This window comes from Rhinatrema bivittatum, chromosome 2 (genome assembly GCF_901001135.1).
Source record: "Rhinatrema bivittatum chromosome 2, aRhiBiv1.1, whole genome shotgun sequence".
Taxonomy (NCBI): domain Eukaryota; kingdom Metazoa; phylum Chordata; class Amphibia; order Gymnophiona; family Rhinatrematidae; genus Rhinatrema; species Rhinatrema bivittatum.
In genome coordinates, this window is record NC_042616.1 from 596449609 (window position 1) to 596474511 (window position 24903).

Below are 24903 nucleotides of genomic sequence, written 5' to 3' on the forward strand. Positions count from 1 at the left end.
CTCAATGCATAATTAAGCTCTGGAATTCATTAACTGAGAATGTGGTGAAAGTCATTAGTATAGCTGTGTTTAAAAAGGTTTTGGATAATTTCCTGGAGGAAAAGTCCATTAACCATTATTAAGGTTGAATTGCAGAAATCCACTGCTTATTCTTGGGATAAGCAGTTTAGAATGTATCTACCCCTTGGGATCCTGCCAGGTACCTGAGACTGGGCTTGGCCACTGTTGAAAACAGGATACTGACCTTGATGGACCTTTGGTCTAGCCAGATATGGTAAGTCTTATGTTCTTATGCTGTTGGATGATGGCGCTCAAGTTGCCTTGCATGAGCTGGAAGTTGCACTTGTTGCAGAAGTAGAATGTCATCTGGTATCGTTGGAACTGCTGGAAGGTGTGGCTCTAGAAATATGGACTTCTAAAAACATAATAAGCGCACCTTACAGAAGTGTTGGGCTCTGGGGTGTACCCTTGGCCTGGTGCAGGGGAGAACGGCAACCTGGTAGGGCCCAGGAAGCACCTGCCCCAGGGGACGGAGCACTGGAGGAGACAGAGGCTAGGATGAGCTTCACCACTGGAAGCCCGAGGTCACCCCGGGAGGAGCCCGTAGGGACCCAGGCCACTTGGACTTAGGTAGGCCTCACAGGGTATCCTGGAGAAGTAGTAGACAGGCGTGCCCACAGACAGCAGGGGAGGACGGTCGGACTTGAGGTTGTAGGTCTGATGGAGCAAGGAAGACCAGAACAGCGTAGGCGATGACAAGGCAAGGGACAGAGCCAGAATCAGGAGGCGTGGTCAATCAGGCAGAGATCAGAATCCAGGGGTCAGTCCGAGGAGTAGTCAACAAGGCAGAGGTCAAGTTCCGGAGGTCAGACGAGGTCACGAGGCAGGCAGCAGACAGAGAGGTCAAGGAACAGGCCGAGGTCAGTATCCAGAGAGACTGGGGGACGGATGGACAGACGCAGGAACAGAAGAACGCTGGAACAGTAGGATGCAGGAACAAGGCTGGAACAGTAGGATCCTGGAACAAGGCAGGAACAAGACTGGAACGCAGCGACAATCTAGCATACAATACAATGCCAACCCAATTGCCAAGGCAAGGAAGTGCAGGCAGCAACTTCAAGAAGTTCCTTCAAATCAGGGCGCGCCATGGAGCTAGGACCCGCCCCTGGCCCTACAAGAGACCAAGCAGTCCGCGAGTGTGTAGGGGCGTGGCAAACGCCACAGAAGATGCCGAACTCCGGCGTGAGGCCTGGTGCGCAATGGAAGGCCCAGTGACCGTCGCCGCGAGACGCTGAGGCCTGGAAGAGCTCGCGGCTGCTGCTGGGGAGGCCGACCCAGGACCTGCAGAGGAGCCAGAGAGGTGAGCAGGCCCTGCGTGGGCCGGACAGGGCGCGTAACAAGAGGATTGTTACTCTGGTCCAGTGGATAGAGAACAGACCGCTATATGGTTCAGGAACCAATGAGGGAGGGAGCTATCTTATCCTCCTAGGCCTTCCAGCATGCACCATCAAACCACTTCAGATGGTCCTGAACGCCTCTGCAAGAATTCTATCAAATGCCAAAAAGAGAGATCATATCACCCCAATTCTCCACCATCTCCACTGGCTTCCAATTAAATACAGGATCCAGTTCAAGTCTTTAATGATGATACATAAGGCCTTACACAACATCGCACCTCTCAACCTAACATTCCAAATTCAATTACACACATCTGTGAAACCAACCAGAAGCGCCTATCAGAACAGACTAATCACACAACCTGCGAAATCCGTTCTGAGGAAACGTGCATTATCCACAGCGGGCCCTTCACTTTGGAACTCGCTCCCTCCAGACCTTCGTTTGGAACCATGCCACTCTACATTTAAAGGGAAACTTAAGACTTGGCTTTTCAAACAAGCTTTCCCCTAGAGCCAAGAACACGAAGAAAAGTCTTTTCAAGCCCACAACGAGTTATTCAGATCTATTTTTTTTCTTCCTTTGTTAATCAGAAATTTACACATGCTGACTTCAATGTAAAACTTATTACTTTGTTTTTGTTCAATGTAAAACTTCTTTTATTCTGTTCTATGTAAACCGCTATTTGTAGCGATAGTTATTGTTCTTTGTGAACCGGGGTGATATGTATATTATACAGGAACCTCCGGTATATAAATTAATTTAAATAAATGTAATTCTTAGTGTAATGCAGGATTTAGTGAGAGAGGTAACAGTGGTGGGGCCATTTGGCAATAATGATTATAACCATCAAATCTGAACTACTGACTGGAAGGGGGACAATATATAAATGTACAATTCTAACACTAAACTTTCAAAAGGGAAACTTTGATAAAATGAGGAAAATAGAAAAAAACTGAAAAGTGCAGCTGCAAAGATTAAGAGCGTACAACAGGCATATACCATCTTAGAAGTGCAGCCCAGATATATTCCCCGCATAAAGAAAGGTGGAAGGAAGGCCAAATGATTACTGGCATGGTTGAAAGGTGAGGTGAAAGAGGCTATTTTACCTAAAAAAAAAAATTCCTTCAAAAATTGGAAGGATCCATCTGAAGAAAATAGGAAAAAGCATAAGCATTGTCAAGTTATGTGTAAAACATTGATAAAGTATATTAATAAAATATATCCTGGGTCTACCACAGGTATTAACACTGACAAGTATTACAAAAATATACCCGTGTATTTCACTAAATTTTTCCTTCAATTTTTATTATTTCATAAACCTTTAAAAACATAACACATACCTAATTATATCATCCATACACACCACATTCACTCACACAGAAATATACTATTAAAACTAACAATACAAACTTATTGCACTTTATCAATACTATTACCGCATTCCCTAGTATACAAGATACACTTCTTCTGTTAATTACCCCAATTTTTCACCATCAATATATTACCACAACATTCCTCAATACAAACTTATTGCACTTTAACAATACTATTGCAACATTCCCTAATATACAGTACATTTATAATACATAGTTAACATTGTAATTTCTTTAATATTGCAATTTCTTTAATGTTATCCTGCAATTTCTTTCATGTTATCCCACAATTTCTTTAATGTTATCCCGACAGGAAGCTCCTGTTTCTCCCAACTGGTTTCTTCAGGGGATTTTATTCATATAGTAATTTGCAATGATAAATCGCAACTTGATTGCCCGAATCACAGCACTACCGGAAACCTTAAAACAAAAAACATGTACTAAATGAATACCCATTACAACACTGCCGTTCCTTCTAATAAATATTTTTAAAATATGTTAAATAATTTCAAAAAATATTAGAAAAATATTAGAAAAATATTAGAAAAGTATTGTATTTCCCTAGTCATCATTATCAACAAGACTGCACTTACCCAAGCCGCACTGCTATAACTCCCATTTAAACCGCTACATTTCACTTCAAGAACTGCTTTACCGTCAAATATTTCATCAGAAACTGCTTTACATCTCTACAAATTCAAAAATACAAATCAATGTATACAAACTGCACAATATCGTCACGTAACCAACTCTCCATTTTTTTCGCTATTATACCCACCTGGTATTTATATCACCATATCATTCCCTTATATTCTCAAAATATTTCATTGTCCATACCGACCGTTATTCCAACATGTTGTCCTCTGTAACAAATAAACCACCTTTAGTCTATTCTGTCCAAAATACTACCCTAAGGTTTCCTTCTGTCCAAGACCAAAAATCACTTACTTTGTTACTTTTAAACCTCCTTACTTCCAAAAACCACCATATTATAGGGCGACTCTCCTTTGCAGGAAAACGCCACGGCTGCGCATTACCAACTTCCTGCAGTTCTTGAAGTGAAATGTAGCGGTTTAAATGGGAGTTATAGCAGTGCGGCTTGGGTAAGTGCAGTCTTGTTGATAATGATGACTAGGGAAATACAATACTTTTCTAATATTTTTCTAATATTTTTCTAATATTTTTTGAAATTATTTAACATATTTTAAAAATATTTATTAGAAGGAACGGCAGTGTTGTAATGGGTATTCATTTAGTACATGTTTTTTGTTTTAAGGTTTCCGGTAGTGCTGTGATTCGGGCAATCAAGTTGCGATTTATCATTGCAAATTACTATATGAATAAAATCCCCTGAAGAAACCAGTTGGGAGAAACAGGAGCTTCCTGTCGGGATAACATTAAAGAAATTGTGGGATAACATGAAAGAAATTGCAGGATAACATTAAAGAAATTGCAATATTAAAGAAATTACAATGTTAACTATGTATTATAAATGTACTGTATATTAGGGAATGTTGCAATAGTATTGTTAAAGTGCAATAAGTTTGTATTGAGGAATGTTGTGGTAATATATTGATGGTGAAAAATTGGGGTAATTAACAGAAGAAGTGTATCTTGTATACTAGGGAATGCGGTAATAGTATTGATAAAGTGCAATAAGTTTGTATTGTTAGTTTTAATAGTATATTTCTGTGTGAGTGAATGTGGTGTGTATGGATGATATAATTAGGTATGTGTTATGTTTTTAAAGGTTTATGAAATAATAAAAATTGAAGGAAAAATTTAGTGAAATACACGGGTATATTTTTGTAAAACATTGATAAGACAGACTAAGAGATAATTTGAAATTAAGCTGGTTAAAGAGACAAAGCCTCATAATAAAACTTTAAAAAATATATCCAATGTAGGAAATCTTAGAGGGAGTCAGTTGGACTGTTAGATGATCAAGGAGTTAAAAGGGTATTTAGGGAAGATAAGGCCATCATGGAAAGACTAATTGAAATGAATTCTTTGCTTCCGTGTTTACTAATGAGGATGTTGGGAAGATACCAGGTCAGGAGATAGTTTTCAAGGGTGGATGAACTGAACCAAATCACGGTGAACCAGGAAGATGCAGCAGGCCAGATTGACACCTGGACCAGATGGTATACATCCCAGGGTTCTGAAAGAACTAAAAAATGAAATTTCAGATGTATTAGTAAATACTTATAACCTAGCATTGAAAACATCCATTGTACCTGATGATTAGAAGGTGACCAATGTACCCTGATATTTAAAAATGGCTCTGGGAAAACTATAGACAGATGAATCTGACTTCAGTGCAGGGAAAAATAGTAGAAACTATTCTAGAGAACAAAATCACAGAACATATAGAAAGACATGGTTTAATGGGACACAGCCAGCATGGATTTACCCAAGGGAAGTCTTGCTTCTGAGATCTGCTACTTTATTTTTGAAGGGGCTAATAAATAAATGAATAAAGGTGAACCATTAGGTGCAGTGTATTTGGATTTCCAGAAGGTGTATGACAAAGTCACTCATGAGCGGCTTCTATGAAAACTAAAAAGCTGTGGGATAGGAGACAATATCCTTTCGTGGATTGCAAACTGGTTAAAAGACAGGAAACAGAGAGTAGGATTAAATGGTCAGTTGTCTCAGTGGAAAAAGGTAAAACAGTGGAGTGCCTCAGGGATCTGTACTTGGACCGCATTTTTCAATATATTTATAAATGATCTTGAAAGGGATATGAAGATCAAGGTGATCAAATTTGTAGCTGGCACAAAATTATTCAGAATAGTAAATCACATGCGGATTGTGATAAATTGCAGGAGGACCTTGCGAGACTAGAAGATTGGGTATCCAAATGACAGATGAAATTTAATGTGGACAAGAGCAAGGTAATGCAAATAGGGAAAAAAACTCATGCTGACGATGTTAGGTTCCACATTAGGAGTTACCACCCAGGAAAAAGATCTAGGTGCCAAAGCTTTGAAATCATCATCTCAATGTGCTGAAGCAGTCATAAAAGCATATAGAATGTTAGGAATTATTAGGAAGGAAATGGTGAATAAAATGGAGAATGTCATAATGCCTCTATTGCTCCAGGTTGAGACCGCACCTTGAATACTGTGTGCAATTCTGGTCACCGCAAATCCAAAAAGATGGTTGCACTGGAGAAGGTACAGAGAAGAGTGACCAAAAGTATAATGGGGATGGAACGACACCTCTATAAAGAAAGGCTAAAGAGGTTAGGGTTGTTCAGCTTCAAGAAGAGATGGCTGAGGGGGGGATATGATATAGGTATATAAAATCATGTAAAGACGAAAACTGGTAAATGTAAATCTGTAATTTATTCTCTTAGATAACAGAAGGCTATGGGGCATTCCATCAAATTAGCAAGTAGCACATTTAAAACAGAGAAAATTATTTCGCTAAATGCACAATTAAGCTCTGGAATTTATTGCCAGATGATGTGGTTAGGGCAGTTAGTGTAGCTGGGCTTAAAAAAGGTTTGGATAAGTTCCTGGAGATGCCCATAAACTGCTATTAAATAAGTTGACTTAGGAAATAGCTACTGCATTAGTAGCATGAGATCTATTTAATGTTTGATTACTTGGCAGGTACTGCTAACCTAGATTGGCTACTGTTGGAAACAGGATGCTGGGCTTGATGGACCCTCGCTCTGACCCACTATGGCAATTTCTTATGTTCTTATGCTGTTTTAATTTGAGTAATTGTGTCCCCGAACTTGTTCCCATAAAGGCGTTCACTGAGGCAGAGGATATCAATTTGTCGTGGACATCATCCCATATGCTACTAACTCTCAACCATGCCATTCGCTCCAACAAAAGCTGATGGAGTGTGCTATGGTAATCGATCACCTCATAAATAGATCTAATAAGATGGTGTATATATTCTTCATCATCCAGGAATGGATGAGGATATGTGATTCCGGTTTCTCCAGTTAGAAAAAAAGGATTTACTTTTTGTATAAAATCATGTAAATATTGAATCATGTAGACTTGATGGGCTGAGATCTGTGCATTAAACTTGGAACTTTGAAATACCTTTTTACTGAAATGGTCTAGTAGCCTGGGATCGTTCCCTGGCAGTGTATTTGAGAATGGTCTTGTTTTCTATGCTTTTTTGAGAGCTGATTCTACCACACTTGATTGATGGGTAATTGCAATATTCCAAATCCCAGGTATTTTTGGATTCTATATTTGAGGTCTAGTTTTCTTATGACTGGAGCATAGGAAAAAGGATTTTGCTACATTTTTGTTTGCAATTCTTGCAGGATGATATGGACTGGCATAGATACTGGCTCTACTGGTTTGTCCAGAATTTGGAAGAGTACAAAGACCTGTATATGAGGATCTTTGTCTTTTACATACATTAATGAGAGTTTTTTCTTAACTTGTCCAGAAATCTTGAGTAGGAACGGTCTATAGATGAGAGCCCTGAGCCCTGAATTTTCACTAACTGTAGTTGCAGCCCCAAAATGGATTCTCTGGCATCAGCACAAAATGGACACTTGGCCTGTTTTTCTCTGGACCTTGATGGAGAGATGATCAGGCAGTGTACATGTCTGGCTTATCTCTAGGGCACCAGAAACTGCAAACTTTTGCCAGCTTACTAAAAAGCCAGTCAATCCGCAACAGAAGATTCATCAGCAAGGTGTCAGCAATGGACCCTATTCACTGTTACTCTGGCCTGAAGCTGACCCACCAGAGAGGACAAAGAAGCTGTATTAAGCAGGAAAAATGAACCAATCACACCTCTAATCATGGATCCACTTTCATATGCATTAGCTCACTGAATAATGCATATCTAAACCCTTAAAACAGCAGCGAGGAAAGAAAGAAAGGAGCTCCACCATCAAGAACGACGACCCCCTCAGAGTACAATGCTTTCAGCTCCTCCCTGTATTCTGGCTCACCATGATCCAGCTTCGCCAGAGGGCACAGTACAGCACTGAATTCTCCCTTCCCTGCTACACCTTAAACCTAGAGCTTAATTTGCTTTGTTCCCTTCACAAGGCAAGGTGATTCCGCATCTGGCTAAGTGAAGTACTGAGGCAAGCAGTGTTCAGTTCCCAGAAGCAGAAAACCTATCCATAAGAGCCAAGACCTTCTGCACAACAGTGGTGAAATTTGGAATTTTTTTCCTAGCTCCTATTTTGGGCAGTCAGTTAGGCTTTTTAGCTATTTTTCACATGCAAGTTCAGGCTAATGTGATATATTATTGTATCTGCTAAGTATATTCCTTTTGTATTTTCTAATAACAAATCATTTCCCTGATAATCATTAAGGTGGTGTGAAAACTCCTGGTAAGAAACCATATCCCTAATATAATTCTGTAACATACTCAGATTGCTGATAAAAGATATAGTAAGGCGAATATAGTAGGGTGGCAAAGCTAGGCGGCAAATTCCTCCAGTTCTTCCGATGGAGACCTGGAGGTTCTAGAAAAGGGGGTTGGAAAGAATCCATCTCAGAGCCTAGAGATGAGGGAATACTAATCCAGGATCCTAATGATGAAGGTGACTAAAGAAAGATCCTTGATCACCTTGGGGTGTATACTCTTGGCCCACTCTGCTGACTAGCTGGACTCCAGTGCAATTTAATGCATTAGGCTAGAACGACTGCATGAGGGTTCCAATGAAGTATCCATAAGGACTGGAGAATAGTGGGACTCCTCCTTGTAGGCGCAAATCAGATATCCTGGAAAGTTTGGAAGATACCTTCCTTATTCTTGACCACTAAAGAGAAATAAATTCTTCAACTCCGCTAATTGGTCAAGAGGCTGACATACCCTCTGTCCTGGTGTGAGCAGTGGAACATCCTCTTCTGATACTAGAATGGAATCCTGTACATCTTCTAGACTCTACAAAATTTGGACTAGAAGCTGATTTGATGAGAGCGGCACCAGAGAGCAAATAGGATCTGGTATCTCCAGCCGAGGCCTTTGTTGCAATAATTTGGTTGGTGTAAATGCTCTGGTAATTGATGGGGCAAGGGTAATATATTCCCTTGTTCACTTGTTAATATTCTTGATAGGGCAGTATAGATCTGTGAAGGAAACTCTGCTGCACAATGTGCCAAGGATGCAGCTTGGTCCAATGATATAACGGCCAAAAGTGTTGAGTGCATCAAGGACTTCTGTGTTGATTTCACTGATGAACTGTTTGCTGAGGCTCTGTGCTTTATTGACACTGGCTGCTCCTGTGGTTCTGCAGAGTGGTGCCTCTTTCTTTGATGCATGCTGGTTAGGCCTACTTAACCAAGAATTTGGCTTTTGAGGAACTCCTGTTCAACTCTATTCCCCGAGATGCAGACAAAGCTGCACTTCAGGAAGAGAATTGACTGTATCTTCTAAGAGTCTTACGCAGTTCTACCATTTTCCAGGCCCTAGATTTTTGGGTACACAGGGACCTCCATCCACAGTCATAGCAGTTGGCCTGGTTTTGATGTAGTCTGAGACAGTAGTAGTACAGGTCATGGCCATCAGTAATGGGCATTCACCTACTACAAATACAGTCCTTCAATCCACTCAATGTGGATTACCTCTTGCTGGACGCCCTGAAGAAAAAAAAAATTTTTTTTTGGTAGCACATAAAAGTACTGCTTGGGGGCTGCTGAGGCAGCGAGGCACCTTTAAGAAAAGAAATAAAGATTTTCACAGAAAAAAAACAGATCGAGGTAAATGTCTATGGTGGTGCTCAGATGATAAAAAGACTGAAGGGGCTCATGAAGTGATGCCTGCATTTGAATTCCCGTAAGAGGGCTCAGGAGGTGATGCCCGCATTTGAATTTCCACACATACTCAATAGAGCAAAAGCTGTACTAGCTCAAAGAGGTCTGTTTGGTGCTGCCGGATGAGGTCACTCACATGTGATGGCTAATTCAGCCCTGCTTATCGATTGGGGGGGGGGGGGGAAGTATGACCTTTTCTTTTGTCTGTAAACCTTTATTTCCATATATTCAAGTGGACTAAATTTTAAGTAAAACAACACAGTAAAACAACACATCACAGCGCAAATACATTTTCAAACATTCTCTCATTCAGGCACGGTTAATTTTACTATTATTACAGTACCTCAAAATTCCAGAAAATGAAATCCAAAAATGTATCTGGTCAGTAACGCCAACTATTTCACATTCTAAAGACTTAAAATATCACGTTTAAAGTAAATTTTGATCCTATACAATAGAGTACAGAACAATGCACACAAGCAGCTTTTCACTTTCTGAATCTGAACCACATCAACAAGAACTTTGTATGTCACAAAAATTGCTTTGTGGATACAGTACAGAAGAATGCACAGAACACTTAGTCTAGTGCTGCTGCACTGAAATAGTTTTATTAAAAGAAGACACTGTGAAGAATACACTGCATATTTATAATAGATGCAGATCCAGTCAAACTGTCTGGCAAAAAAAAATAATAATCCTGCTTAATCAGCAATCTCTAGTACACCATGGGCTCAGCTACAGCTCAGCAGTGAGTGAGCATTTATTCATTGCCGCTAGCTTCTAAGCTAATGGTCTGCATCAGTTCCGAGGAACTGAAAGCCTCTTCAAAAAATAAAATCAATACGTAAACTGAATTTTTCATAGCTGGAAAATTATCCACTGGATATTAAACAAGAAATAATGAACTAAATAAATATAAATAACCAAATAAAAAAAAAAAAAAAGGAAATGAGTCAAGATTCTAAATTAAAACTATGTTCAGTTACAACTTGTGTATTGCAGAAAGCTTGGGGGAGGAACTAAGTAATAACTAAGTAATGCCAGCAATGCACAAGAAAGAAACAACATTTTTAAAAAACTAGGATAAGTATACTTGCAATCCTATAATACTAAACCAGCAATACATGCTTCTTGCTGAAAATGTAAAAATACATGCAGAATGTAGATTGGTAAAGGGAATCCAGTCATAGACCCTCCTCTCCCCGGCTCCCATCATACTCCATGCCACCATGCCTGAAGCCTTTGATGATTTACTGTTCCCAGGAAGCTTCCAGTCATGTCCATGCTTATCCATGGCCTTCAAGTCAGATCTGTTTTGACTTGGACATCCTTTTAAGATGAGAGTGGCACTAATGGGTAACCCACATCAGGCTCTTCTTCCCATTTGAATTCAAAAGAAAAAAAAATCTTTTTGCAGCAGCGTAGCAGACTTTAAGGGACAGCTGAATATATCACAAAGGCCCTACATAGACCGTCTCATGTTCTTAAAGTCTCTGCACAGGTCCTTCCTCCATCCTGGCAAAGGAACACAGCTCGATGCACTGCAATGTTCATAAGCTCAGCTCAGGCATAGTGATCACATCAAGTCAAGCACAAGGATAAATCTGGTTTGCATTCTCTCTGCCTAGGCATCACGTTAAAAATAAATAAATAAATTCTTTGTGGAAATTCTGAACTTAGAGATGACTTACCAAGAGATCCTCACCAGCAACTCCTCTATTGTTAAAAACCACACATCTGCAGAATACACAAAGTCATATTCAATAACTGAGAAATAATGCAAATTATATAGCATATGTACCATAGCTATAATCATTTCAGATGAAATTCATATTAATGGTTCTGATCATCTTGAGTGACAGGTTTCTGTAACAAGTTTCCTTGTCTAAAAGTCCCTCACATCTTTCAGCAAGCGAAGATCACAACCCAGGGAATGCAGAGTTGTACACAAATTTATATTTGATGATGTCAAACACCTTACCAAATACACTCATTAACAATGCATTAAAGATCAACTCACTAACATTTTTCTCCCATTCTGTGACTCTGGAGAGAAAAATGTTAGCGATTATGGCTTAGTGAATCAAGCTTTAAATATCTAAACCACTTTAAACAAAAGCAAATTACCTAGAATATTCTATACTCTGTGGTACAGTATTTGCTCATGGCTTGGACCTCATCATCTTGAGAATGAATATTTAAACACCGACATCCTCCTAAGAAGGGAGAAACTCCTCAAATGCAATTCAGAAAATTCTCCCCTTTCTTGATATGACCTTACACAGCCCTTCTTTTCCTTGAACTTAGTTATTCATCCAAAATTGTCAACATTATCTCCCTTATCTCTTATGGCTGTTGATCTAACTTTTACCATTTTTTGCAATACTACTTTCTAGACTGTATCTGCCTAAATTTATATTCATTTTTTAATTCATGTCTTGATTACTATAACTTTTTTTTTTTACTGTAGGTTTGCCAAGTCCCCAATGTCTTACTTCCAGTATGCCCAGAATTCTGCTTTGCTAACGTTCTCTCCTGTTCCAAAAACTGAACTTTATCAACTCTATTTTCTGGGAATTCCAAGGGCTCTCTGTTTCAATCAACATCATATTCAAAATCCTCTATATGCCCATTCCTGTCCAACTTTTTACACTTACTCATATCCACTCTGTCACAACCATAACTTAACAACTGATCTCTCTCTCTTCGCTGCTGCAGAACCTTCTGTCTAGAATGAGCTGCCAGTATCTCCCAATCTCACCAACTTTGCACTTTTCAAACTCCATTGCAAGTAAACTTGTTTCTGCCATGTCAATGTGAACCTTAACCCAATGTGTTAAAAGCATAGCAATGCACATTTATTTTATTCTAGTCTGATTTGAGAAAAAGTAACAGCTCCTGGAAGTTAGTCAAGAAATGTATTAAGTTAGTCTAATAAAAAAGATATCATTTTATTTTTGTTAACCTTTATTTCTATGCATTGAAGTGGACCGACATGACAAGCACACTAATTATATTGTTTACTGAATTTTGTAAACTGTGTAAGTATGTTAATTTATTTTAAAGATGCTACACAAAATGGTTTCATAATAATGCAATATGCTTTCTTAAAACTTATAGACTTTATGTACTGGAGCCATAGCTTACACAGTAAAATAGTTATGCTTGGTAAAAAATAAAAAAATAAAAAAATTGCTAGATTTATCCTGATAATAGCCGTTATAGTACCTAATTTGTAACCAACCTGCCAATATACACTGTACATTAAGCTATTTTAGCTTAACGCTTAATTGACACAAAAGCAAACTGATGAGTTACTAAATATAACTGTGCCAATCTATAATTTTGGTAGATGATGTGGTCACCTTATATACATTAAGCAAAATAAATAATATGTAAAGTCTAAGTACTCCCAGAACCATAAGAACGTGCAAGGTGAGGTTTAGTCTTCCAAAAAGGCACAAACTTAAATATCCTAGATTCTTTGATATCCAAACTGAAAATCAACACTCTGTACACATGAGAAAAAGATTTATGAAACTGATAGGCTCCCTCAAGCTCAGTAATAAATGTTATTGCAATGGCACTGCCTATAAAAAAATGATTACATCTTAATTCCTGAGTGGTTGGTTTTTGTTTATAAAAGTTGAAAGCTAACAAAGTTTCTGTTACCTGTATCCCAACATTTTACTCTGTTGGACCATGTGAAGGATGTAGGATTCTCTGCTAGTTCCTGTAAGACCAGGTAACAAAATGATGGTTGGTCTAGTGCTGGAGTCAGGGTAAAATGTACTATCATCATTATCAAACCAATCCAGGGAAATCTGTCCTCCATCTGTTGTTTTAATGAGCTCGCTGTAAAGAACAGTTCAAAAACACATTACACTAGTCCAAATTTTCTATTAACTAGCTACAAAAACTTTACATACTACTCAAAGTATGTGAAAAGGTAAACAAATCTAAAAGGTGTACTCCCACCAGCTGTGCATACATGACAGTGGTGTTTGTCCAGGACCTGCTGTGTCCACTGTTCATCCCTTCTCTGCCAAGTACCATGTGCTGAATCTCTTTCCCATCCTCTAACAGGTTTTAAACACATACACAGGAACATCTGCGTTAAACATATTAGTGCATCAGAAATGAATCTAAGGTAACCTCACCCAACAACAAAATGTTTATAGTGGCCAGATTCCACTAAACTAGATCCACATGCATAAAATCTAATATCAAGTCTATTCATTCTCTGGTATGACTGCTGAAATAAGGTCACAGCCAGCCAGGCTGACTGAGGTGATCTACCCATTAAGCACTCTCTCTAATTGTGTAAACGAATGCCTGAATATTAAAAAAAAATACAACCTTATATTTTATCTTTAGAAACAAACTGAAAACCACATTAATTTGGATTTTAAAGTCTTCCACTATCAAGATCTCCCACAAAGAATTTTTTTAATAGACTATAAAATAAAGCTGCATCAAGCTAAGGGCAGTTTAGGCAATGTATTCTGTAATCAGTCTGACGCTTGTTATAAATTTCTGTCATACTCTAGCTCAAGTTCCTAAATTATACTTGAGTCATGAGCAATTAAATGTTTGGTAACATCAATGGCATTCATTCAACTCCATGCGTATGCACGAAGAAGGATATGGCAGGAGCAGGAAGGAACGAGGACAGAAAAAGAGACACAAAGAGGGCAATGGGCTGACCAACCTGAGTTATAATTTATTTTCAGTTTTAAATAAAACGCTCAATACTGGACCGTCGGAGGGAACCATCAACCTCCTAACACACACCAGCACGCATGGGCCACCTCAGGGATAACAACATCCCTTCTCCTGCAGGAAGCAATGAGCGGATGCGGCCAGCCGGCTGGGACCGTGCAGGAAGGGGCGCATCCCCCGTGCCCCCCGCCGGCCCTTGCTTACTTGGTGTAGTGCACGCAGGGCTTGTAGGCGATGAAAGGCCGCAGCAGGGTCTGAGCTCTGCCCTCCCAGCACCAGGGAGTCGGGTAGTAAATGTCCGTCACGGCGGGACAGTACTGCTCCAGGAAGGAGCGGAAAGCCTCGCTGGCCGCCACCAACTGCGGTCTCTGCGGAGAGGGAGAAAGAGAAAAGGACGATGAGCACGGCGCGCCGCTACCGGGGAGCACCCTCTCTTCCAATTCCCTCCTCACCTTGGCAATGCAGCTCAGGTAGTACCAAGCGTAGGCGGCGCTGACGCCCAGCACCAAGGACAAGCCCACGCCCGAGCCGAAGAGCCCCACGCGCACTTGGTTCTCCAGGTATACGGACAGCTCCCTGGTCAGCACCTGCAGGTTGATCATCATCCCCGCGCGCTCCGGCAGGCGGACACCAAAGTAGGAGGAAGACGAGGAGGAGGTGGTGGTGAGGGGACGCGGAGTCGCCAGGCGCTGTGCAGCTCAGTGTGTCAAAACACCGGCTCCACTCCCGACGGAGCCCCGCGCCGCTGAGGTGAGCGGCCTGGCGCGCAGCAAATTCCACCTCACCGTCGCCTCGCGCCCTGGCGCGCGACTCCCCCGTAGAGCGGATCACAAAGCAGCCGGCGGAACGTTCCAGGGCGCTCACCTCTACTAGAAGCCGGTATTGGGCCTCCCATTTCCCTGGCATCAACTCCTTTTGCTCCTCCCACTACCCTTACACTCACTCACTTCTTCCCCCTTCCTTTTCTTATTCACGGTTCTTCCAGTGACTAGGATAGAAATGTGTAATGCAAGTTGTTTTCCCCTCTTCGTATGAAACGATTTGATTTTTCCTAGTTCCATAGTTTCAGGAAACTTTATTGGCATGACATTGTGTACATGTGTTGCCAAAGTAATACATAACGTGGTTACAATAAAAGTAGAAAAGAAAAAAATATATATATAATAGGGTGCTGGGGTGATTTTATATTTTCAGTGTTGTTGATCTGTATTTATTTGTGATATAATTAATTGTACATCACATTAGGTGGTCTTTTTTTTATCGGGAAAACAGTTTATAAAAGTTTGTAATTAAATAATATTAACCCAATTCAGGATGTTTGCTGAACATTGCTGGGGCCATAATAAATCCTGGATGACCTTGGACAAATCACTTTATCCTCCATTGCCTCAGGTAGAAATTTCGATGGTAAGCCCTGTAGAGAAAAGGAAATTCCTACAAGTACCTGAATGTAATATGCTTTGAAGCACTGAAAGGCGAAATACCTATATAGGTCCTAAATGTAAAGTCATCAGTTCTTTTGCTCCAGGGTCTAAGTCTTGTCTAAGTCCTGAAGGCTAGCCTTCAAGGTCCAAAGTGTGTAGGTGGAATCCAGTCTCTGTGTGTTACTAGTAGCTCTTTGGGGAAGGTAAACTGAAAAGAACAGGTTGGACTCACTGGTGGGGGTGTTCCAAATTAAAAGTTTACTTTGATTTGGTTCAAAATAATCAATTTGCATAATCAAAGCTGTTCATGTTCAGACTGTTTTCTTGGATCAAAGGTTTTTTTTCTCTTTCTATCTCTCTTTCTATGGAAGTGTCCCTCAATACTGGTTCCTGAGATTTGCTTATCCTCCACGGAGAGGAAAGATAAGTGTCAGGTGGGCCAGGGTATCCTATGTGTGGAGGGATTCTTTCCCCAAACAGTACCTGAGGTCTCAGTTGAAACTCCTGACTTCCAAGAGCCTGAGTTCAGTGCTGGGAAAAATCGTGGAAACTGTTATAAAGAATAAAACCACAAAACATTTAGATAGACAAGGTTTAATGGGACACAGCCAGCATGGATTTACCCAAGGGAAGTCTTGCCTCACAAATCTCCTACATTTTTTTGAAGGGGTGAATAAACATATGGACAAAGGTGAACCGGTAGATGTGGTGTATTTGGATTTCCAGAAGGTGTTTGACAAGGTCCCACATGAGAGGCTTCTAAGAAAACTAAAAAGTCATGGGATGGGAGGTGATGTCCTTTTGTGGATTTCAAGCTGGTTAAAAGACAGGAAACAGAGAGTAGGATTAAATGGTCTGTTTTCACAGTGGAAAAAGGTAAACAGTGGAGTGCCTCAGGGATCTGTACTTGGACCAGTGCTTTTTTTTTGTGTAAATATATTTATTGATTATAATCTTAGTTATGACAAGTACAAAACATACAATAACCATACAGAAACTTAGCCAAATTTACAGATACGTGGCAGTTCTGCCTGAAATTCCCCTTTCTCCTGCTTTCCCTCCCCATTCCCCTCTTTGTTAGAAAAACAATCATAAGCAGATATCCAGCAACCCCCACATAAGTCGAAATAAATTGCAATGATACAAGTGGAACATAGTACATATATACAAAAACGTATCTGTGAGTAACTGCAAATTAATACTCAATCATAAAGTATCCCAAATACATTTAGGAAATTTCTCAATATAACTGTCCCAAGTGTCAAAAAACTTAGTTCGTTTGTCTCCCAGATCCTATAGTTCATCATCATTATCTCAAGCATTAATGCTGACTACTGCTGATGGCTGTAGCCAGTTAATCAAAATACATTTTTTGGCACTCGCTAGTACTTTATAAAGGAAACACACGTGAAGGCAAGGATGGCATTCCAGGTAGTATCCCAAATAAACACAGCTGTACTCATTTGGATATCATGTTCCCCAACAGATTTAGAATAACCTGCCAAACTTGGTCCCAAAAGGATTGTATATACAGTGGCGAGAGGGTGAGAGCATTTGAAACAGATAGAGGATTCAGCAATTCCTATTTTATGGGCCTGTACGGGGGACACCACGAGTCTGTGAGCAAGACGAAGATGCTGGTCTCGTAAATCAGCAGATATCAGATGGCAAAACACTCTCCCAGGTTAGCTGTCTCCACCTCCAATGATATATCTCTTCCCCATTTTGTAATGACTTCTGCTATCAACTTAAAATCCATATGCATTTGTAAAAACTTATACATGGTAGACAATTTATAGGTTCCTTGCTGGTAGACTAACAACAATTTTTGGAAGGCATTAGCTGTAAGAGGGCCAGTATGTCTAGTTATAAGGAATTTAATATAACTCGCTATGTTGCGGGCGTGGCGGTGGACCCTTGGGCCGGCCTAACGGAGTGAGATGGTAGAAAATGAAGAGCACTCCGCGGTGAAGAGGTAGGCCGGGAGGCAGTGTAAAGCAGAACGTAGAGCTGGAGCCTTCGCCCTGGAAGCCCGAGGAGCCCCCAGGAGGAGCCCGTGAGGTCCCGAGCTGCTGGGACTTAGGAGACCGAGAGAGCTGAAGAGACGTCTTCGCCCTGGAAGCCCGAGAGCCTCCCGGGAGGAGCCCGGGAGGTCCCGGGCCGCTGGGACTTAGGTGACAGAGACCGAGGAAGGTGGATGAGACTGACCAGGATCGAGGCAGGCGGCAAACGTGGAGAGTCAGAGACAGGCCGGAGTCAGGAACCAGAGAAACAAGCGGAAGATCCGGAGCTGGAACCAAAGCTGAAGATCCGGAACCGAAGCTGAAGATCCGAGGCTGGAACGAAAGGAAACCAGGAACAGGAACCAACAGAGTCCAAGCGCTGCAACAAGCACCAAGCAGGAACCTAGTTGAAAGGCAGTTTGCTTCAGTCAGACAACGGGAAAAGCCCTTTAAATTCCCCCTCCTTGCGTGCGCGCGCGCCTAGGAGGGGAGGGGCCAAGTTCCGAGGCTCGGCAGCGTCTCCCTCATGGAGACGTCGCCGCGAAGCAGGCTGAGCAGGCCCGATCAGCCGTGACCCTCGCGAGGAAGAGAGCCCGACTCCCGGACCCCGCAGACGGAGCCCCGGCGGTGCGGGTAAGGTTTCGGTCGCGAGTCTCGGGACCGAAACCGCAACACGCTAATTGAGAGTAGGTCAAAAAGTCAGAGGGTTTAAAACCAAGATGTATTTGACAATGGTCAAACCCATAAAAACAGTTCAGGTGTGGACTGATAAAAAATTGAATAGTATCAATTTTTCCCATGGATAGCAGAGCTGAATTAGCCATGCTGGCATGGGAACTGTCAATCAGGCCCGGGAGGCAGAGCTTCCAAAGTAGAACTCAGAGCTTTGCTCTGTGCGGAAACGCGTGCGAAGCTTCATTCTCCTCAGGATCTTTTTGAAAGAACTGCAAAATGTCAAAAAAGTCGATCCTGAGACCATCGGGATTCAAACCATATGAGAACATAAGAACATAAGAAATTGCCATGCTGGGTCAGACCAAGGGTCCATCAAGCCCAGCATCCTGTTTCCAACAGAGGCCAAACCAGGCCACAAGAACCTGGCAATTACCCAAACACTAAGAAGATCCCATGCTACTGATGCAATTAATGGCAGTGGCTATTCCCTAACTAAACTTGATTAATAGCTGTTAATGGACTTCTCCTCCAAGAACTTATTCAAACCTTTTTTGAAGCCAGCTACACTAACTGCACTAACCACATCCTCTGACAACAAATTACAGAGCTTTACTGTGCGTTGGGTGAAAAAGAATTTTCTCCAATTAGTCTTAAATGTGCTACTTGTTAACTTCATGGAATGCCCCCTAGTCCTTCTATTATTTGAAAGTGTAAATAACCGATTCACATCTACTCGTTCAAGACCTCTCATGATCTTAAAGACCTCTATCATATCCCCCTTCAGCCGTCTCTTCTCCAAGCTCAACAGCCCTAACCTCTTCAGCCTTTCCTCATAGGGGAGCTGTTCCATCCCCTTTATCATTTTGGTTGCCCTTCTCTGTACCTTCTCCATCACAACTATATCTTTTTTGAGATGCGGCGACCAGTATTGTACACAGTATTCAAGGTGCGGTCTCATCATGGAGCGATATAGAGGCATTATGACATTTTCCGTTTTATTAACCATTCTGTTTGCTTTTTTGACTGCTGCAGCACATTGAGCCGGCGATTTTAAAGTATTACCCACTATGATGCCTAGATCTTTTTCCTGGGTGGTAGCTCCTAATATGGAACCTAACATTGTGTAACTACAGCAAGGGTTATTTTTCCCTATATGCAACACCTTGCACTTGTCCACATTAAATTTCATCTGCCATTTGGATGCCCAATCTTCCAGTCTTGCAAGTTCCTCCTGTAATGTATCACAATCCGTTTGTGATTTAACTACCCTGAATAATTTTGTATCATCTGCAAATTTGATAACCTCATTTGTCGTATTTCTTTCCAGATCATCTATATAAATAAAAATTTAAATGTTCGTTTGTTCAAAATCTTAAATCTCTGAAAGTTCTTCACCGATTGCTTTGAAATTTTGACACAACGTTGCATTTGAATATGCGCTTGTTTTTATATACCTATATTATATAGATGTCACACGTGTGACAGGTAAAAACATGCTTTTTTGGAAAAACAGTGCCATCTTTTGGACGTAAAAGCAACACACGCTATCTACAATATAAATGGGCTCTGACCGACGGACCACAAATGCGCAGTAGAGAGCAGCTCTACTGCGCATGTGCGGACCATAGAGCTCTGCGCTACGTGCTGGGTGTCACAAAGGGGAGGAGGAAAGGGCAGACGAGCTGCCGCTCCGAGAAATGGCTCATCCCGTTCCTCTGCCGCTGGAGAAGGGGGGAGGGAGTAGGGACTGCCGGACAGTTACACACAGGAGGAGAAAAGGGTAGAAGAGTCGCCGAGCCAGTCCGTCCACTGTTGGGGAAGGGGGGGAGGGAGTTGGGATGGCCGGAGCAGAGCAAATGCAGTAGAAAGCGGCTGTGAAGAGATCACAAGCAGCTGCAGCCTGCAGCAGCCAAAGCGCAAAGAGCTGAACAGAGAACAGCTAGCCCTCCTCCCCCGCCCCCTGAGTCCCACAGATAAGGAGAAGCCAAGTTAATATCCCGCAACTGCGGGGGGGGGGGGAGGGCTAAGGTAGTGCTGTCAAGCCGCCCGTGGGTCTCAGCCACCACGGGAAGAGTTTACATGGGCATCGCTCCACCCCCACTCCCAGCAAAGCACCGTCACAAAAGTGAAAGCCAGAACCCTGCTCCCTCCTCCCTCCTCCCTCCTCCCTCTCAAGCCCCCGATTGGATTTCTTAAAGGCACAGATTTCCCAGAAAGAGCAACGTAAGCTAGGCAACGTGTCCCAAATCTGTTGCAGTGCCTGCCATCTGCCCTTTGCGAGGGGGGGGGGGCCGAGTGTTTTCCTCACTCTCCCAGGCACAACAGGCATGGGAACTTTACAAGCTCTTGCGAGTGCAGAGCAAAGACTTAGGTGGAGAGGGGACAAAAGTGTGAGTGCCAGAGTGAGAGGGAGACTACGTGAGGGATTGTGTATGTGTGTGAGAGGGATTGGGCGTGCATGTGTAAGGGACAGAGGGAGAGTGTATGTGCAAGAGAGAGAGAGAGAGGAAGCCTATGTAGGGGGCTGTATGAGAGAGAGAGTCTCTACCCCCCCCCCCCCCAGCTCTCCACTTATAGGTTAGAGTGGAAGGGGTTGAGTGTAGAGGGGAATGGGAGAGCAAAGGAGTTGGGGCCTGTAAAGATAGAGTGAAAGGGGTCTGAGCCTGTCCCTCCGCCATCGGGGAAGGGGGGAGGGAGTTCCCCCTTGGCCACCGCTGCAGCTCCTACCACTGCCGCCGCCTCTGCCCCTTAGTGGTGCTGGGGGGGGGGGAGGAGCGGAGCAGAGCAAAGACATAGGAGGAGAGGGGACAAAAATCTCGCCCGTTTTAAGGGGCTTAACGGCTTGTACTAAATATTTTACTATTCCATTTCAATGTTTCCGATTGCATTGTTAAATTGAATTTTCATAGATTTTGATTTATTTTCATTTTGATTTAATTATTTCATGTGACATTGCGTTGGAATTGAGCTGTGTCGTTTACCATACCGTTCATTTACTGAGTATAGGTTTTTTTTTTCTTTTTTCATTCTTTTTCATTTCTAGAATTATGCAGTTTACATCTAGACACGGATTGCTTCTCACATGGACAATTATATGTTGCGTGTTCTAGAATTAGCAAACCAGACAATCTCTATATCTGCACAGACAATGGAACAACAAAAAATATTGTATACCCACAAGCATTGTGAAATTAAACATATTAGAAATGTGCTCTTTCTCTTTTCTTTCTTTTCCATTTAACCAGACTGAGCCACAGCAACGCGTGGCTGGGTACAGCTAGTTTATATATATATTGAAAAGCACTGGTCCAAGTACAGATCCCTGAGGTACTCCACTATTTACCCTTTTCCACTGAGAAAATTGACCATTTAATCCTACTCTCTGTTTCCTGTCTTTTAACCAGTTTGTAATCCACGAAAGGACATCGCCTCCTATCCCATGACTTTCTAGTTTTCTTAGAAGCCTCTCATGAGGGACTTTGTCAAACGCCTTCTGAAAATCCAAATACACTACATCTACAGGTTCATCTTTATCCCCATGTTTATTAACCCCTTCAAAAAAATGAAGCAGATTTGTTAGGCAAGACTTCCCTTGGGTAAATCCATGTTGACTGTGTTCCATTAAACCATGTCTTTCTATATGCTCTACGATTTTGATTTTGAGAATAGTTTCCACTATTTTTCCCACACTGAAGCCAGGCTCACTGGTCTATAGTTACCCGGATCGCCCCTAGAGCCTTTTTTAAATATTGGGAAGATCATGTTCATCACTGATGGACATGATTTTTGCTATCGGTGTTTGGGGCCCAACATGATCAAAGTACGTGCGAGCACTGTGGCCACATGTCCCCCAGAGCTCAAGACAACGGGCTCAGAAGATTCAGGACCTCAGAATCACCACTGGAGGCTCCTACGCCCCACCTTCAGAGTCCCACTCATCTCCAGGACCGTCGAAAATACAGGCCCTGATGGTAAGAAGAGCCTCATCTGTAGAACCGCCTACCTCCAGGCCTGGAGGTAAGAAGGGGTCCAAGAATATTCAAAGGGGTTGAGATTCCCACAAATCGAAGCCTAAGGCCCACTGAGATAAATCGGAGTCAGTGCGTCAAACGCACCCAGGCCACACAGTGCAACATGGGCATCATGAAACCACTACTGCATCGAAACATCGACAGTCTGGACCAAGGGCACCATTGGCGCACTGGACACCAAAATCGGCACACCAATCAGTGGCACCGACACAACCAAGACCGACACACACTGCGCCAATTGCAACAGCATCGACACCGACACATATGACGCCGAGTTCGAAGCACGGCACATGTCCAGCACAAAGCCAAGAGTTGCCAACGCACAGAACGACGCATACACCTCAAGCTGCGCCCCGCTCGACTCAAGTATTAAGTAAGTCTAAGCAAACCAAACATCTCACCTTAAAACAGTCGAAATCGACTAAACCTTGGTCTATCCTACCAGGAAAGCACAAAACAACTGAATCAACGAACCAGAAATCCCGACAACCAGTGGAACCAACTTCTTCACCTCCACATAAGGTATTGGATGCAGTATTAGAAAAGACATGGGAAACACCTTTCGCTATTCTCCCAGTTTCAAGAAAGACAGATTTGAAATTTAAAATGAAACAGTTGCCTTTCTATTCCCTTCCACAGCTCCCTCATTCATCAATAGTAGTAGAGTCAGCCATGCAGTGAGCAAAAAAGTCAAGACTGCATGCATCAACACTCCTGGGCAAGGAGCACCATTTTCTGGATGACTTTGCAAAGAAGACGTTCCAAGCTGTGATGCTATCAGCCAGAATACAACAACATCAGTTTCACATTGTGCAGTGTTGAGTGCGGGATATAGTATGTTGTTGATTTCGAGGTGGTCTGTTAATTGGGTGGGTACAACGTTTTCTATGATTTTTATGATGAACGGTAGGTTTGAGATATGACAGTAGTTTTGTAGGTTTTCTGGATCCAGGTTGTTCTTTTTTAGGATAGGCTTAATTATAGCAGACTTTAGGCAGTCTGGGTAGTTTCCTTCTGCGAGTGATAGGTTTATGATGTTGGTTATGGCTTTGATTAAGGTAGTTTCTATGGCTTTGATAATTTGTTAGTTCAGTTAGTATAGCTGTGTTTAAAAAAGGATTGGATAAGTTCTTGGAGGAGAAGTTCATTACCTGCTATTAATTAAGTTGACTTAGAAAATAGCCACTGCAATTACTAGCAACGGTAACATGAAATAGACTTAGTTTTTGGGTACTTGCCAGGTTTCTTATGGCCTGGATTGGCCACTGTTAGAAACAGGATGCTGGGCTTGATGGACCCTTGGTCTGACCCAATATGGCATGTTCTTATGTTCGTATGTCCTTAGACATCATCTGTAACAATTATAAAAGCTCTGGTAGAAGCATCATTTTTATTATAGCTATCCTGCCCATAATGTTCAAGGGTAGATGCATCCAAGTTTGCAGTTTAGTTTTAAAAATTTGTAATATGGGATCAACATTACTTCCATACCAAGCCTGAAGATTCTTATGAATATATACCCCCCAAATACTTAAGCTTCTGAGGAGCCCATTGTAATGGGAAGTTTGCCCAAGTGTCTTGTAGCTGACCTGTCAAGTCCAACACTTCTGACTTCTCTTTATTTATCTTGAAGCCAGAGAATTTCCTATAATCATCAAAAATCCGTAACAACGCCTATAAATGCATTTTAGCATTGGGTAAAAATAGTAAAATATCAGCAAATAAAAAAACAGAAGGCAACCACTTTTCCCGTATGTCAGGGATATCTGACATGTAAAATTCTATTGCATGTATCAATGGTTCCAAAGAAAGAATAAACAATAAAGGGGACAAGAGACCCTGCCGCGTCCCTGAAGCGAGAGGGAAAGCTGTAGAAGTAGTACCATTCATACAAATACTGGCAGTGGGATCTGGATAGCATCCAAAATCTGAAATCCCATCTCAGCCAGAATTACCCGCAGAAACCCCCAGTCCACCCGATCGAATGCTTTTTCAGCGTCGAAACCAATCGATACTGAGTCTTGTAGATTCAGAGTTTATACAGAGTTTGTAGTACTGCTAACCTACGAATATTTATTTATACTAGGTTTCCTACCTATGACAAAGCCCGCCTGTCCCTTGGAGACAAGCGAAGGTAGAATAAACTTTAAGCGATTCATCAAGATTTTAGCAAAAAGCTTAATATCTATTTTTAACAGTGAGATAGGTCTGTAGGAGGAGGCTAGCAGTTGTTGCGCTGGGAGTGGACCCTTGGCCTGGTGCAGGATTGGTTCGGCCCTCCGGTCGGACCCGGAGAGTGCCTGCCACCAGGAGGCGGAGCACAGGAGGAGACAGAGGCTAACTGGAGCTTCACCAATAGCAACCCTGGGTTCCCTCAGGTTGAGCCTTTGGTTACCCGGGCCGTTTGGTCTTAGGTGGGTTCATGGTCTCCTAGAGAGAAAATTCAAAGGAGTGCCCATCATGAACAAGAGTGCGCGGTCGATGTTCAGATAAGGAAATCTGGAGGTCACAGGAGGCCAGAA

The 24903-nt window shown here is 42.0% G+C and overlaps 1 protein-coding gene across 2 annotated transcripts in view; it reads right to left on the bottom strand.

Moving 5' to 3' along the window:
* The window catches only part of ABHD3 (abhydrolase domain containing 3), a 100068-nt gene extending 85118 nt beyond the window's left edge, over positions 1-14950 (bottom strand). For both annotated transcript variants that reach the window (XM_029591110.1, XM_029591109.1), the window contains exons 1-4: positions 14701-14950; positions 14453-14616; positions 13199-13381; positions 11218-11263 (exon numbers count right to left, since the gene is read on the bottom strand). In XM_029591110.1, coding sequence (XP_029446970.1) covers positions 11218-11263; positions 13199-13381; positions 14453-14616; positions 14701-14853 — 546 coding nt within the window. In that variant the 5' untranslated portion in view covers positions 14854-14950. The remainder of the gene's footprint in view (positions 1-11217; positions 11264-13198; positions 13382-14452; positions 14617-14700) is intronic.
* Positions 14951-24903: the final 9953 nt, after the last annotated feature.